The sequence below is a fragment of the Centropristis striata genome, chromosome 5 (assembly GCF_030273125.1).
Source record: "Centropristis striata isolate RG_2023a ecotype Rhode Island chromosome 5, C.striata_1.0, whole genome shotgun sequence".
Lineage (NCBI taxonomy): Eukaryota > Metazoa > Chordata > Actinopteri > Perciformes > Serranidae > Centropristis > Centropristis striata.
In genome coordinates this window covers 19039084-19056764 of record NC_081521.1, presented here as the reverse complement: position 1 = coordinate 19056764, position 17681 = coordinate 19039084, and the positions used below count along the sequence as shown (strand labels likewise).

Sequence of the window (17681 nt, the reverse complement as noted above, 5' to 3'; positions counted from 1 at the left end):
GCTTTGTCAACCAGTTAGCAGGTACTTTGTGTTACAGATGTTATAGTCGACTGTGGATTTTCCCAAATTTTCCATGTACCTAATGGCAACTGTAGAATTAGACGAAATTAATCTGCAACCATTTAAAAAGTCTTTTAAGTAATTTATTACGCAAAAATACTCAACTTTACATAGTTTCAACTTCTACAGAGCCAGGACTTGCACTACATATTGTGGGATTATGGACTGTAGGTCAGACAAATCCATTAATATCAAAAAGTCACCTTGGACTCTAGGAAATTGTGATGGGCATTTTTCAAGATTTTCTGTTGCTTTAAGGAACAAATTACTAAATAATTAATCAAGAAAATAATTGGCAGATCAGTCTATATTTAAATTATTCATAAGTTGTAGCCCTACAGTAGTTGTTTATGTATAAATTAACAAAGACCATGAAATAGCATCCCTGACAGAGTAATGATTTGTTATAGATGGACTGGCTTCAGTGAAACTGATCAGCTACCATGTTAACAGTCACTGCAAGTAATATACTCAATTTATGATGAGGACAGAGGTCACAGATGGCCAGTGGTGCTGCCACTTTGTATACCAACAAAATGCTAAAACTCCACAGCCCTGGCAAAAACACATCAGTGACAAAATTGTGCTGCACCAATTAGTTCCAAATTACTGATGGTGCTGCAGATACCTGGACCGACATAATTGCTTCAGCTCACACTCATGCAGAACTCAATTGGTGGGCGAGCTGCATGGTTATGGCAGAGCAAGCAAACAGGAGAGCTTCACAATTACTCCAGAATTGTTATGTTAATCTTGTCAAACAATGTCAATGTTAATCAGTGTGAAAACTAAATAATTACACTCAGTTACTTCATTAAAAATCTATTTAATGAGCTGGTAATCAAATCTCTGGTTTCAAATGAATGCAATATGGGCCAGTGACGACAGGGCTGATTATGAGAAAACTGTTTCGCTACTTGTTCAAAGTGCTTAATATTCCTTGTGTCAGTTACCAATACTAAAATGAAACCACTGTTAACAATATAGGTGTCATAATTGCCATTATCACGATTACACAAACTAGACATGCATGCAGCACATGAAAGCTGAGGACACCCAAGCTGCACAGAGAGGGAAAGCAATGACTTTAGTAAAAGCGTAATCCATGCAGAGGTGAGATACTAGAAGCTGCAGAAATAGGATTGTGTCTCAGAATACACGTAGGTAAAACAGGAAAGTACACATGGGAACTGTGAGTAATGATGCTGTGCACACGGTAACATCAGAATGTGTTGTACTCTAATGTGGGTGGGATTTTTCTATTCTCTTTCCTCTCATGATACACTATGGCATTGTTTCTTTTTTTAAATACTAGCATCCAAGCAGATGGGAAGGTAGATCAAAAGCAAAAAGAGACAGCTAGAAAAAGTTGACAGGAAGGCACCATGAAAGGCAATCAGCAGTTTTGCTGCATTTGTGGCAGGCCTTGAACATAGCGCTATGACTCACATATCCTTTTTTTCCAAGCCAACCTTGTTAAGCCATGCTTTGGCCTGTTATAGTAGAGTATGTTGGGCATAGTACAAAGACCTACTATAGTTTAAATCAGAGCAAATATGTGCAAATAGGTCAGATGCATTGTATTTTAATATTCTCAATCATCAACTAACTAAAATGCATAAAACAAGCCAATTTCAAGTGCACTAGTCAGGCAATGGGGGCCTATATATAGTCTATCCACTCAGCAGTTGTTCAACAATGTATGAAGGTTCAGTGAGTTCATGTTATGTAATATATAGGCTACACTGGGTCATACAGTACAATGCATGTTGCTCTAATGCACGACTGGTTTAGGCAGTAGCCGCTGCTGCATATATGCACCGGATACTTATTCCTACTCCCTGTAGACCAACACAAATACATCTATGAGAGCAGAGCAGGCCAGCTACAGGCAGCACGAATAGAAAGATGTGCTCTACTAGCAACACAGCCTGTTTGACAGATCAGATCTGTATTTATGTCTAATCTTAAACAATACTTTTATATATTGGCTCATTTCAGTGGTCACGAGTGGTAGTTGCACTTGCTACCCAACTGGAAGGAGTTAAAACAGCGCTGGATGATGTAAGCTGCTAAATGGGCGTGCAACAAGAAAGGGCAAGTGTTAAATGAACAGCACGCCATATGACCACAATAAAACAACTTCACACAGCCATGATCACACATTGCTCACCCGCACTCGGAAGCGGAACATGGCGAGGCGGACGCAGTGGCTGAGGCAGGCCGGGGGCAGGAACCATGCCCGGGGAGGCGGGGTGGCCTTGCTGCCGACGTGGTTGACTATCAGCTGCGCCGTCTGTCGCTGGCCCTGAGCTCGCCGCGCCCACTCGGGCCAGCGCTCCTTCCCCAGTGTGCCGTTGAAAACCACGACCAGCTCCAGGCCACCCTGGTACAGGCAGGCCTGTGACAGGGCGGCCAGGTAGCCCAGCATGGCGTTCCACTCGCCCCCGCACACCCAGTCCGTCTGGTAGCCGCCGTAGAGGCGCTGCAGGCCGGAGTCAGCGTCGATTAGGATCCTTGCAGGCGGGGGCGGGGGAGGCATGGGCCCGGGGTGATGTGGGTGGTGGTGTGGGTGATGGTGGTGAGGGGGCTGGCGGGCCGCGGTACGGGCAAGCTTTAGGAGGTCCACCGGGACTGCGGCCCCGGGACACCGCTTCTCTAAATACTCTTGAAAACCCTGAACTCCCATGACGGTGTTGTTGAGCCTGTGTGTCTGGCCGGGAGCGGGCTCTGAATACGTTCTGTACGCCGTGGTTGTGATGTGATGTGGGGCGAGACCGTGAGCTAGCTGTGCACTTTAGGCAAGCTAACTGGTCTCCGATGTAGTGACTAACTGTAGTTTAGTTAACCCTGCAAAACAACTTATCTGCCACCCAGACAAGTGAAATGAGTCACCGTGCACTGTTGTACACGTGTGTCAACTTACTTATTCCGAGATATCGAAAAATGCCAATTCCTCAGTTTTGGTCGTGGGTGCTCAGTTTAGTGTCCATCCCTGTGGATTTTTGGTGAGATGCCAGCAAGGCCAGTGTAGCTACCTACCACCAGAAAAAGTTCAACACATTTTCTGCTCCCATAATTTGGCTTTGACAAAACCAGCTTCGAAAATGTAGTTGGCAGCAGATAACGGAAATGCAGCAAGGTGGTGGATATTATTTTTTAAAATGCCAATAAAATAACTATCCTGCTGGTTTGTGCACATGAAACAGATGCAATACTGCGCATTAGTTAGCAACCCATAGGCTGGATGGCCAGTTCGCGGACATGTTTAACCGAGCAGCTTGCAAAATCGTTATTTTTGTATCTGACAGCTAGAATATTTGACATTTAGTCTGCACTACCTTGGGCAAATTTCAGCACATTTGTACCGGTAGCTTGTTGGTTCGCAGGTGTCAGAATATCAAGTAAAACAAAGTAACAAGCTGTGTGTCTGGCTAGCTCCACTAACAGTTGCTAACGCTGCGGCTAGCTGCTAGCTGCTGGCAGGGTCCCCGGCGTGATTTGACGCGTCAACTCCCGAAGACAAGTCCGGGGCGGACACGACGCGGAATGAGATGGATGTTTGACGAAATAAAAGAAAAGTAACTAAAATAAAAATAAAAATAAAAGCCCGATGGTGCCTCCCTCGCTTTCTTCCACACTCACGGCTTCATGTTGCAGAGGGGAACATTACTTCCAAGCGACATCAGCCATCTTGCGACTTCCTCGCGGCCCAGTGGAGTGGGAGGGAAGGCGGAGGGAGTGGAGGGAGGAGGCGCGACCGCGGGGGAACGCTGGGAATTGTAGTCTGACAAGCGCATCACGTCCGACTACAACCGATGTAGTGGGAAATACAAAAAAACTACAACTACCAGCATGAGGATGACGACGGTAGACGAGTATAAAAAAGCTGGAGAATTTCTCCAAGTGGCCCACAAGTGATTCAAGTAAATACGCCGTTTTTTGCCCGTTGGTCTTCCAGTTCTAATAATACCTAATCTTTCACCTCGATATGGAAATATTTACACTGAAACGCTAGCTAACTGCCGTTATGGTAGGTTGGTGCTACTAACAAACACTTCGGCAGTGAAAATATAAGTAATAAAAACAGGTGAATGTGAAAATCAAACATGAATCAGCCGTTAGTTGGTAAACTGAATGAGTGGTGTAACAGGTAGAATGGCGCTGTCCCGTTTAATGTTCAATCTTGTGTGTATGTCGCCTCCCGGTGGTTCAGCTCGGTTCTCTCGGAGAAAAGTACCACAGGGGAAAAAGAAATGCAATAAAATAAAATAAAATCCAAACAAAAACTAACTAACTAGGTCACCGGGCCCTGGAGGCTGTCTGTTGGTTTTACCATGGTAAGGGACTTCAACTTCACTATGCTTCGTATCTTAGTATTCGCATCCTCTCTGGTTTAAAAAAAAAAAAAAGAAAAATGTCGAATAAGAGTCTCTTTGTGGATGTGTGAGTGTGTGTGTGTGTGTGTGTTACAGAGATTAACGGTGAGCGCGCAGCACGCCCCCGCCACCCCCGCTGTCGTCCATCCATCCTCGGGGAAAGTGAACATGACGGCCCGGTCCCTCTCCGGAGCCCTGAAGCTCGTATTCAACAACCGGTTAACCAGGGTAGGAGCAGTCTCTGAGTTCCCCGCAGCTTTTAAACTGTAAAACAGGCTATTTTTCCAAACATTTAAACTGTTAATTTAAACCTTACTAGTTAGTTTGTCAGTGAAGCTAAGCTGATTAAGGGCTGGTTGGTTAGTTGGCTAACTGAGCTAGCTGTAGTTAATGTCGCTGTCCTTTCAGCACCACTCTGTCAACTTGTAGTCAACTGGGAAAACCTGACAAGAGGAAATTTACTGCTACTTTATGCAGCATTCCACCGTTTCTTTTAAGCGAGATAAGGCTGTAAATGCATACTTAAACAGCTTCCTGCAGGGTCGTAAATTATTTATACAGCAATACAACAAGTGCTCCATGGCAGCGGTGGAAGAAGTAATTAGATGTTTGAAATAAAAGCAGCAATACCACAGTGTAATAACACTCTCCTTGATAAAAGTAGCAATATGCTCTGTTACAAGTTTTTAAAAAAAAGCATCACCACAATGCAAAAATACTATGTAACAAATAAAAGTAGCAATACCATAATGTAAAGGTACTCTGTTACAACTAAAAGTAGCGGAATACTCTGTTACAAGAAAGAGTAGCAATACCACAATCTAAAAATACAACATTACAAGTAAAAGTAGCATTACCACAATGTGCAATAACACTCTCCTTTGATTTGTAAAAGTAGCAATATGTTCTGTTAAATGTAAAAAATAAAAAATACAACATTACAAGTAAAAGCAGCAATACAACAAGTATGTTACAAGTCAAAGTAGCCTTGTCAACTCTTTTTTTTTTGTCAGCTGTTAAGGGTGTAACATGTGTTTACAACCTTGTGCCATACGGTGCTGGCTGTTTTAATTTATAATAATACAACATCATATTAAAAGTTTGTTTTATTTTTGTATTAATAACCATTATCTGGGAAGTAACTAAATCTGCCAAATAAACATAGTGGAGTAAACAGCACAAAGAAGCATAGAGTAGCATTAAATAAAAATACTTGAGTAAATTAGTACAGTACTTGAGTAAACTTATTTAGTTACATTCCACGACTTCTCCTCCCCACTGAGTTGGGAAACGTGTGACTCAAATAATACAACAAAACCCTGAAATGCATTCTATATATCTACTGTATAAAATTATTAAAATATATTTAAAAAATCTAAAATGTGTCTCTGAATATTGACTTAAACTGAATTTATTTGGGTTTGAAAAGGGTTACTATGGGTGCTGGAAATCCTTGAAAACACTTGAATTTTAATGTGGACTTTTCAAGGTTTTGACAAGTGCTTGGATCTTAATAAAGTGCATTAAAATGCCTGAAATTTGAGCAATATAGGATGCCAAGTCTACTTACAAGTGATACATTTTCATTTTTGTGTGTGTGTTTTCCTTTAATTTGCCTCCCTGCTGTAGCATGCTGTTAGAAAACATATTTTTGTTTATATCACAATAACATCTTATTTAATGTGATGAAGTGAATTAATCCGTTTACTATAAATAAATAATTGCCCTGTGACTGTGGTGATAATTCAATCTTGCCAATTTAAAAAGAATGACTGGATTTAAATTAATTTCAGGACACTGATGTAGATTTGATAAGAGGCTTGTTATTTACCATTTGAGTTCTTTAATGACCTCCTTTTCTCTGTATTTACAGGTTTATGGAGCAGCTACATGTAATCAGAGACACAAGTCCACTTACACAGTGAGTTATATAAAAAAGGAGCTCAGTGAACACACCCACACCTGTTTACCTTATGACCTTCCCAATCTTTCAACCCTACTGTTGTGCAACTTAAACGCACAATATGTCATTTTCTATCACTTTTGGGTCTCAATCAAAACAATAACAAAAGACTAATTTCTTCAGTGTTAATGGTTCAGGAAGTTTTTTTTTACTGGGAGCCAAATTATCTGCAGAAGCCCCCTCCTATTCAGAACAATCAGACCAGGCGTCAGTTCATAGGAACTTCCAGAAATCTTAAATGTTTGTAACCACAGTAATCAGGGTTAGGACATGATTCAGGAAAAAATATTGTGCCAGATGAACAGTTCCTAAGTTCCTTTAGATAGGAAAGGTGTATTCCACAGGCACCCTAACTTCACAAAATCGTAAATAAACTGCTAAGCCCAAGATTTTTCTTCGTCTGGATGCTGTGTTAGCCTTTCGGTAAATTTTCCATAAAAAGAACGTCTTTGAATTTCACCAAAAACTCTAACTCACCTCTCTCAAAGTTTAATGCCTAGCATCGTTTTTGTTCCATTTTTCTTTATATTTCTATTAGGAAAAACAACAGTTACAAAGCAGCTTTGCTTGGTGAGATGAGGAAACAGAATCACTTGCTTGGTAACAGACATACAAATTGATAAACAATGTTGAGTATTAAAGATCTAAGACAGAAGACTGATTTCTGAATTAAAGTTAGTTATCTTAATGTAAGACTCAAGATTGGTAGGAACAATCCAAAAAGTATTTTCACATAAAAAATAGTGTTTCACCGATGAGAAGACAGGTTTAGAGCCCCACCGATATGGGATTTACTGTTGCCGATACAGATTTTAGGAGGGTGAAAATTCACTGATAACCGATATTATAATTTTTGGAGCTGGAATGAAAATAGACCTTTTTTTTGACAGATTTTTCACCACTCTGTAAAGGTACCCAGAGCGTGACTTTCTTAAACATAAAACTGCAATAACAACAATATTTACCATTGTTATACATTATTACACATTATACAAACAATAATAAAATAGTTAAAGAAATTTCATTACTGTTCAGTCAATTGGTGACTATTTAAAAAAAAAAGAATAAAAAAATGAAGAGCAAACACAATTTCTAAATCATGCCAAGCAACATGTTCTGCATAATGTGTGTAAAAAAAAGGCAAAAGGCATCCTCTACACAGGATGTCCAGGAGGGGCTGTGAGCCAAACAGTTGCTACTGTTTACCCAGCTTGTTTCTCTACTAAATTGAGATCCAGACACACAATGACTTAAATCCTTCATCTGGTTAAAATAGAGAGTTAAAACAACCAAGAAGAGTAAAAATGAGGCTTAAAACTTGATAGAAAGTTGATAGAAATCAATTTGTGATAGCTTGACGATTTCTCCTGGTCTTAAAGTTGTTAAAATCCTTGTTCAACTCAACAAAACTAATTAACACAGGTCCTTTTAAGGGGTTCTCAAAACAAACATGTCTTTACAGCAGGAGCACCAACATTGTTTTGTCTCATCAATATGCTTGTGATGCCACCAGGAAGCTGCTGGAGTGTCTTCCCTCTCCTCTTTGTCCTGCTAACCTCCCTGTTCTCTCTCCTCTGCTCTGAACCCCTCCTCTCTCCATCCACCCACACCAGACCATAGTGAGTATGTCTGCTTACGACACGCACAGACAGACGTGCAACATTTAGCATATTAGAATTATTTAGAGTAGCAAAAGGATAAGTTACAAGTTGTCTCAGTAGTTTTTGTAGAGGATGTTTCTGCTGGAGTTTGACTGTCTGTGTTTCAGCCTCCACCTGCCCGCTACGGAGGCAGACACACTGTGACTCTGATTCCCGGAGATGGCATCGGACCAGAGCTGGCCAACCACGTCTGTGAACTATTCCGGTGAGAATTCTCTCTCTCTCTCACACACACACACACACACACACACACACACACACACACACACACACACACAGAGACACACACACACACACACACACACACACACACACACACACACACACACACACAGTCCAGTCATTCCATGACTCAGCTCCCTCATACTGGAGTGATCTCCATCTGCTGTGTGTTATCAGGTTCTGCTGTGTCCCAGTGGACTTTGAGGTTGTCAATGTGGACTCAACTAAGGCCTCAGAAGATGACATTGATAATGCCATCATGGCTATCAGACGTAATGGAGTTGCACTAAAAGGTAAGTGTGTATGTGTGTGTGCACGTAGGGCTGCACGCTTTGGGAAAAATATATACTGCGATTATTTTAGACTGATTGCAATATTCTATAGCCGTGTTTTCTTTAAAGTTGGAGCAAAGTTTGAACAAAAATTAGAAATGTTGCATTAAAGAAAAGGCAGATTAGTGAGTTTCCATTAACTGGTTTAGAGTGAATAAAAAAAGCTGCAGTAATGTACTTTGGTCAGAAGATGGCAGTGTAATATGCTGCTGTAGGCTGATCTGTCAGTAAACCGGAGAAGAAGAAGAGAGAAAACGACAACAACAAAAAGGTTGTTCATCAGATAACTTTGGCGAGAAAATGGAGTCTTTAGGAATTGGATTCAATTGGGCAACTTGTAATTGTTCAGAGCGGAAACAGCTGATCACTCATGTGAGTTACGCGTTCGCTGTGTCAGAACATATTCAGAAAAAGTGTTTCAATCTCTCGTTTAGAGCTTTAACTTTCCTACAAAAAAAGACGAGAACCACCGCAATCGAGCATAAAAACCTTTATGCGCATTTTCAAAAGTTTTATCAAATTTTGGTGTGTCCATCAAGCTTTTCTCATGCAAATCTTCAAAAGCGCAGAAAAATTAGTTGATGGAAACACGACTACTGATTCATGATGCCTGTACTAAAGTCTGAACCAAAATCAAAGCCGATCAACCAACAGACTGAGATAACCATCTCCAGACCGAGACTGCAAGTGGGCTCAAGATTTTATTTTATTTTTTAAAATTTGAATTAAACTTTTAACTTGGACAGAGATGTTTCATTACGGTACTCACCTTGCAGATAACATTAAAAATGTTATAGTGCACAAGAAATTTAACCACAACCAGTCAAGAATAAAATGCTCAGGGCGTCATCAGTAGAGCGTTTACTAGTAAGGCTTATTCCTTGCAGCACAGCGGGTTTGAATTTGTTTCCAATTTCAGCATTTGCAAAGCGATAAGAAAGTCAAAAAGAAGATTCTGACATTCTGCTGTATCTAGTACTATTGTGTCTTTGTTTTAGTTGTCAATCTTTCATTTTGTCGTTTATCCAGGGAACATTGAGACGAACCACAACCTTCCACCATCCTACAAGTCCAGAAACAACCTGCTCCGGTAAGTTAACAGTATTTTGAAGAGGCACCATCACTGCACCATTTTCCCCAAAAAAGATCATCTTTGGATTTCTCTAAAGAGGTTACCGAAACCTCTGAAGGATAGTGTTTGTTAAAAAACTTCAGTGACTTTGAAGAAGAGTGCTCAACGAACATTTAAAGTTTAGTTCCCCTCTTGAACTGCAGGTCAAGGGGACACATCCTGCCCTCATCCTGAGCAGGGCTCACTTCTTCTATTTGGCTTTGGGTTAAGAGACCACATCGTGCCCTCTACCGAACCTTTCCTGAAAACCGCTTAGAACTAGGTCAGGGTGCAGCTATTTCAGTAAGAAACATACACATGTAACATACATACATACATGACACCATAGTTTTGAAAAGACATAAACCACAAGGTGACCGGTATGGGTTGGATACTGCCGTCAACATCCTAAATTGACCAATCGCGAAAAAGTCCAACCTATTGTGGGGCTGGGGCTCTTGCATGGAGGGCCCTGAATGGCATGACCAGTGTATGGAACTCCAACCTCCCCCGTCAAATCAAACTTAGCTTCTTCTTTGCAACTGTGGAGTCTGTTCTCCTATATGGCAGTGAATGCTGGACCCTGAAGCCAACCCTGCAGAAGTCTCTAGACGGGTGCTACACCAGAATGCTGCGTGCAGTACTTAACATCAGCAAGAGTACACATGTTACTAACAAGACTCTGTATGAGGGTCAAGACTTATATTCTGGCTCCAAGGTTGAGCCAGAATATAACAGCCAGGAGAATGAGACTAGCAGGACACTGCCAAAGGCACCAAGAACTGTCAGCCAGCAAACTGGTGCTGTGGGAACCAACACATGGGCGCCGGTCTGTGGGACGTCCCACACTAACATATGTGGACGTACTCAAGGACGATGCAGGAGCACAAAGTACCGATGAACTGGCCAGATGTATGGAGAATCGGGATGACTGGAAGCAACGATGGAAGGCTCGTCTGAGGACGACCTAGAGGGCCCAGACCCAGAAGATAACTGTGAATTGAGGAACTTGTTGGCACTCTGACTGGTGATCCTGGCGTGGACACAGCAGAGTCCAGCACTGCTCATTACATTTGTCTATTATTCTTTCAATAAATGGTAAACTGTATTCAGTTGTTTTTAGTCTTTTGTAAAAACCAAGTCTAGAACAAAAGAACCGGGGCAGAGTGCGGGAGGCTTTAAGAGCTCCAGCTCTAACGCCTCTAACTCACCTGTCCCGATGTTGAATGCCTAGCTTCATTTTTGTTCAAATTTTTTATTATATGTCAGTTAGAAACAACAACAAACAACAGTTTCAAAGCGGTTTTGCTTGGCAAGATGAGAGAAATAACTCCACTTGCCCTGACGTACTAATTGATAAACAATGTTGAGTATTAGAGATTTTCTAACACGAGATGAGACGAGACAGAATTCAGAATTAAAGCTAATTAAAGGTCCATCTCAATACATTAGAATATGATGGAAAAGGCCATTTCCAGTAGTTCAAGTCAAATAGCCCCAACCAAGTACTGAGTCATATAGATATATATTCATTTTTTTTAAAACACTGAATTTTAGGTCTTGATTAAATGTAAGCCATAATCATTATAATTCGAAGAAATTAAATACATTAAGATATGAAATGTTTCATTCTGTGTGTAATGAATCTATATAATGTGTTAACTCCACTTTTAAATTGAATTACTGACATAAATAAACTTTTCTATGATATTCTAAGTTATTGAGATGCACCTGTATATTAACGTAAGACTTGAGATAGGAAGCTTCTGTAATACCCCCTTGTGATTAAAACCCACGTAAAGAATTGTTTCTTCTTCACTGTTCAGAATACACAGGATTAGAGCCCGACCGATATGGGATTTCTTTTTTAGCGCTACTCAAGACGACTTGATTTGTTAATTTTTTTTAAAGTCCCACACTCCTGCAGCAAGTGTTTTACAACCTCTGTTTCCTCTGTAGCATTGATAAACAGCTTCAGCTCTTTGTGTTTGTTCTCTTTCTGCCTCTCTGTCCATCCTCCTCTTTTGTTCTCTTCACCCTGTCTCCGCAGCACCACTCTGGATCTCTATGCCAACGTGATGCACTGCCAGTCTCTACCAGGAGTGAGAACGCGCCACAGAAACATCGACATCATGATCATCAGGGAGAACACGGAGGGGGAGTACAGCAGCCTGGAGCACGAGGTGTGTGTTCACAAATGATGGCAAAATACACCAATCATAACAAATCCGGCCTCCATGCATCTCCACTCTTTCTCTCCATTCCTGCAGAACGTACCGGGTGTTGTTGAATGTCTGAAGATCATCACCAGGACCAAATCTTTACGCATCGCTGACTACGCGTTCAGAATGGCTCGGGCCAAAGGACGCGGACGAGTCACGGCTGTACATAAAGCGAACATCATGTCAGTTTCCAACACTCAAAGGCCTCGACGCTGCCTGTTTTTATTCATATCTCTCTATATATATATATAAAACACATGATACATTTTAATGTGTGTTTGTTGGAGCAGGAAGCTGGGTGACGGCCTCTTCCTGGAGTGCTGTAAGGAAGTAGCCAGCGGTTACCCTGAAATCACTTTCGACAGCATGATTGTGGACAACACCACCATGCAGGTAGCTGCAGCCTGCCTGCACGCTGTCACGCTGATTATTTCATTATGTGCTGTGCATATAATCGCCACCCTTTTGTGCAGTGACTCACATTTCTGTTGCTATATTAAATAAAGGGTAATGGCTGGAGGCTAACTTGGTTATGTGTACAATACAAAGAGCTTTTCACAGTTCATGACACATAATTTGCATTTACATATAATTGTGAGCCCAGTCTCACGCTGGCTCGTTTATTCAGCTATGAATAATAATAATAATAATGCATGAACTTAATGTAAAATAGAGTTGTGAGATTGTGTTTTATTCAGCTGGTTTCCAGGCCCCAGCAGTTCGATGTGATGGTCATGCCGAACTTGTACGGAAACGTCGTGAGCAACGTGTGTGCCGGGCTCGTCGGTGGACCGGGCCTGGTGCCTGGAGCCAACTACGGAGAGGACTACGCCGTGTTTGAGACGGTGAGAAGATTCACTTAAAACTAGGGCCGGGACTTTAACGCGCTAATTAAGATTAATTAATTACACAAAAATTAACACGTTAAAAAAATGTACGCATTTTAATCGCACTTATTTTTGCACCGCGGAACGTTTCTCACTGGATGAGTTTCAGCCGGACCGATTATACTGGAGCACCAACTAGCGTTCATTAGTTCAGACAACAACAAACCACAGTGAACATGAAGGAAGAAGCTGATGAGAGCGCTTTGGTTGGCCCGGTGGATGGGAAATTTCGTTACAAAAAACGAACGGATGGAAGCGTCAATAAGAGCATGGTTGTGTTGCTATGCAACAAGGAATTCGCATATCACCGCAGCACATCCAGCCTCAAGTATCACCTCAATGCAAAACATATAGCAACTAGCGGCTAGTGTGGTAGCTAGCGTGGATTGTGTTTTACTTAAAAAACCAAAGTATTATAGTTTACAGAAGGTCTACCTACCTATAGGCTACCTGAATTTCTGAAATGTACTATATTTCTAAATATGCTATTGCTACACTTAATGGCAAAAATTGCACTGGTCTGTTGGACTTGAACAAAAATAAACAATATTTTTGTTGCTTAAGCTTATGTATTCAGTCATTATTCAATGGTATACTAAAAATCCATGTGAAAAAAATTACTTCTCACTGTTCTCAGGTCAAATATTTATATGCGATTAAAATGTGATTAATTTCGATTAATTAATTACAAAGCCTCTAATTAATTAGATTATTTTTTTTAATCAAGTCCCGGCCCTACTTAAAACAAAAGGGGAAAGGGACACTTGAAAGAGTGAGAGACAGGTCAGTTGTCTCAAGCTCTTGGTCATAAAAAATAAAGAAAAGAGCGATGAGTACAGATGATCAAACAAGTGAAAGTGGTCAAAAATAGTATGCGGATGACAGCGTTTGGTCAATGATGTGAATATTTTGGGATTAGTAGTTACAGGTGCATCTCAACAAATTAGAATATGATGGAAAAGGCCATTTCCAGTAGTTCAAGTCAAATAGCCCCAACCAAGTATTGAGTCATATAGATGGACATACTTTCCAGAGGCCAACATTTCCATATTTAACATACTTAAACATAAAATTGGTCTTCTTTTTTTAAAGATTATTTTTTAGCCATTTTTATGCTTTATTGACAGTGACAGAGTGAAAGGGGGTGACAGAGGGGAAGACATGCGGCAAAGGGAGCTCAGGCCGGATTCGAACCCAGCTCCGCCGCAGCAAGGCCTCAGCCTACATGGCAAGCGCTCTACCAGTGTGAGCCACTGGGACGCCCCAGTCATAATCATTATAATAAGAAGAAATTAAATAAATTAGGACATGAAATATTTCATTCTGTGTGTAATGGATCTATATAATGTGTTATTCCACATTTTGAAATGAATTACTGACATAAACTTTTCTATGATATTCTAATTTATTGAGATGCACCTGTATATGCTTTTGTCCCATTTATACAGACGAGTAATAATACGCTTAATAATATAATAAACTTACTGTCAATCCCCAGTGGACGCATTTTTGTGTTGTGTTTTTTACACTTTAAGTCTATTTTTGTCACATTTAGTGAAGCGTTTTCTGCTCAAACATCTGTTCAAATCACACAGATATCCCGTTGTATACATTTTATACTTATTAACCGCATTTACGCTCACTGATCGAGACTCCCGGTCTGTTTGTGTTCCTGTTTCACTACACACAGATTCCCTTCACTTGCTACAGTGGACAGAGATATATAATCAATCAATATATACAAGATCATTTCTTCACATTAAGCCAACTATTCGGTAAATTAGTAAATTTCTGTGGTAGATAGGTTAGCCAGCCGCTGTCCTCTCAGCTTCGAGCTGCTGCAGAGTGAAGCTCACAAACAGACTGGGAGCCTTGATTCATCAATTAACATACGTTAATATATTCAAAACACTCATATCCTTCACTTAACAGCAGATGGAGTCAGATAGTGCAGATTGCACGATGGGACATATACGTTTCGCTCTCCTCCCACTCCCACAGGAACAATATCGCTTTTGCACCACAATGCTTGGGCCCTAATAATTACCTTAGAAAAGAAACAAGTGAAGTAAAAGCCCCTTTCAGTCCATATGAGGCCGATGACAACCTGTCATGCAAACGTAGAAGAGGACAGCAGACAAGCAGCCTGAAGCCCCTGAACTAAGTGCTCCACTCACTCATTCAGTCACACACAGACCCGTGTGTAGGGCTGACCTCCAGCGGTCAGCCAAAAGCACACCTTCAGCAAACACCTCATTTATTACCATAGGCGCTACTAAAGAGAACGAAATAGAGCTCTTGGAGATTGTAACTTCACATGTTCTATCATTTTTAAACTCTGAACATGTTCTTCGACGTGCAGGGCACCAGGAATACCGGGAGGAGCATCGCTAACCGCAACACGGCGAACCCCACGGCGATGCTGCTGGCCTCCTGCCTGCTGCTGGATCACCTGAAGCTGCACGCCTACGCCAGCATGATCCGCAGAGCCGTCCTCTCCACGGTCACTGAGGCCCGGGTACGATCGCACCACATGATAGCCGGTTACCAAACAAATAGCATAAAATGAATGGAGAATATTCTGCTCACACTGTTTTGTCCTCGCCTTTGTACTCCAGCTGCACACTGCTGACCTGGGAGGACAAGGCTCCACCTCTGAAGTGGTCCAGTCTGTCATGAATGCCGTGCAGAGCACCGGGCCACGGACTCTGAGCATCTAGAACAAACACACAGCAACAGGGCAGAGTGTGAGTGCATGAGTGTGCCTCTCAGGAGGTCATATATGCAATTTCATGATAAACATAGTGAGTTGTGTGATAGTAGAAACGAAACTCTACATACAGTCTATGCAATACTTTAACTAACCAAAGGGTGTTTTCTCACCTCTCGACTTTGTTTGCACCTTTAATTTACCTGAACCAACCATCAAACCTGTTTGATGTATGGAACACTACAACCCAATAATCTTCCATGTTTATTAGTTTGATTAATTTATTTATTATGAAGTGAAACGTGTTATTCTTTATACATTTAACTTATTTTAAAAGAAACAGCTGCTGTTCCTCAACTGAAACACAGCTGTCCTACTGGTGAATGTACTCGCTCTAATAAAGCTGATAAAACAAAAAAAGCTGTAGTTGTTTTGTCTTTATTCTGTGCTGAAACAAACATGCAGCACTGGCTCGTGTGGACCACAGGGAGGCCACATTGTCCTGTGTAATCAGATTGTTGTGACTGAGTGAAATGTTTTGGGTGGAGTAGTCTGCTCTTTTTACCTTGTATTTCACTGCAATATATAAAATCTATAAAAAGTCCTGCAGCTCTATGGAATCAGCACAATCATGGCTGCACAACTCAAACGTCTTCTGTGCAGAATAACAAAGTTATAATGACATAAATCATTAAAAAAAAGAAATTAAATTGAATGTATATATACACTTTTCCAAGTGTCATAAATATTGGGAAAAAATTGGTTCTCAACATGCTAAACATATTGAAGTATTTACACGTTTCCAGCCTCTCCTATCCTCTCCTCTCTGTTCTGTGTAAACAGCCTCTCCTGTCCTCTCCTCTCTGCTCTGTGTAAACAGCCTCTCCTATCCTCTAATCTTTGCTCTGTGTAAACAGATTTTCAGTGAATATTTGTCACGTGACCGTTCATCTCAGCAGAATCAATCATGTCTTCACAGTGTCTCTGAGCAGCAGAATTTAATGTTTTTAACAGGATCTGGTTAGAAATATCACAATTTTAAGCTTTGTTTTGGTCATTTTTTCTAACGGAAACGTCCATAACCTATGATCCATTCAAAGACTGTAGGAAAGTTCCAATTCTGATGATAATGCCTGTTTTTTCATCCGTCTGAAAACAAACTTTTGAGATTTCGTGCACCTTACATGCAAAGTGGTAGCTCAAAGTGCTTTCGGGTTAAAAACAATGCATGAAAAGAAAAAGTATATGTTGTTTAAATGTGTTTCCATTTCGTGCTATCTGATACTTCTTCTACTCTACTGCAGTTTCAAGGCAAATATTGTACCTTTTACTCCACTACAGTACCTTGTTAAATTAACATAAATACATACATATACATTCACATATACATACACATGTATGTACATATACAAATAAAGAGACAATCAGGGCATTAGGAAACATGGGCAGGAGAGGATGAGTAGGTGGAGGGGAGGGAGGAAGAAGAAGATTTCAAAAACACAAAATAAATCTGGGGATTAAAGGATAAGGGATGTGTTTATGTTCACATTTTATATATCGCTGGTGTAGAAATTATCTTATTCCTTTCTTTTAACAATTAGAAATGGGCTTCTGTAGCATTGGGTGAACAAAAAAAAAAAGGATTGCAAAGTACTGAAAAGTTTTGTGTGACTGCACTGATGCCTCAACTTATTACAATAAAAACAGTGATGGAATGTAACCAAGTACATTTACGCACGTACAATTTTCAGGTGTGTGTACTTTACTTGAGTATTTTCCTTTAATGTAACTTTAGCTGACAGCTTTAGTTACTTTTCAGATCGAGATTTAACATGAAAAACATGATCAATTTAAAGTGATTAGACTTTTTTTTAAATTAAACCTCATAACAGTTTATTTAGTAAACTTATGAATGCACCGCATTTCTTTTTTCTTTTTGTTTTACTTCTTTTGTCTTGTTTTCGTTCCGTTTTGTCTTGTCTTGTTCTAATTATTATACAGTGTCCCTGAGTGTCAAAAAGGCGCTTATAAATTAAATGTATTATTATTATATTCCTAAAATGAGCCCTACCTTTACAAATTAAAGCTACTTACATAAATGCATCAATACAAATAATTGAATTATATATCTAGA

General features: G+C 40.5%; 2 protein-coding genes across 2 annotated transcripts in view; one reads left to right on the top strand and one right to left on the bottom strand.

The window, feature by feature from the left end:
* fam120c (family with sequence similarity 120 member C) overlaps nt 1–3768 on the bottom strand; it is a 32903-nt gene extending 29135 nt beyond the window's left edge. The window contains exon 1 of the mRNA XM_059334126.1: nt 2234–3768. Within this exon, the coding sequence (XP_059190109.1) occupies nt 2234–2749 (516 nt within the window). The 5' untranslated portion in view covers nt 2750–3768. The remainder of the gene's footprint in view (nt 1–2233) is intronic.
* Nucleotides 3769–4065: 297 nt separating this feature from the next.
* On the top strand, nt 4066–15767 carry LOC131972313 (isocitrate dehydrogenase [NAD] subunit gamma, mitochondrial-like). The gene is made up of 14 exons (XM_059334127.1): nt 4066–4093; nt 4362–4400; nt 4536–4667; nt 6313–6360; nt 8016–8021; nt 8171–8268; nt 8463–8578; nt 9647–9707; nt 11779–11911; nt 11999–12132; nt 12241–12343; nt 12649–12795; nt 15200–15355; nt 15456–15767. The coding sequence occupies exons 1-14, from the start codon at nt 4091–4093 to the stop codon at nt 15555–15557; spliced, it is 1278 nt and encodes a 425-aa protein (XP_059190110.1). The 5' UTR covers nt 4066–4090; the 3' UTR covers nt 15558–15767.
* Nucleotides 15768–17681: the final 1914 nt, after the last annotated feature.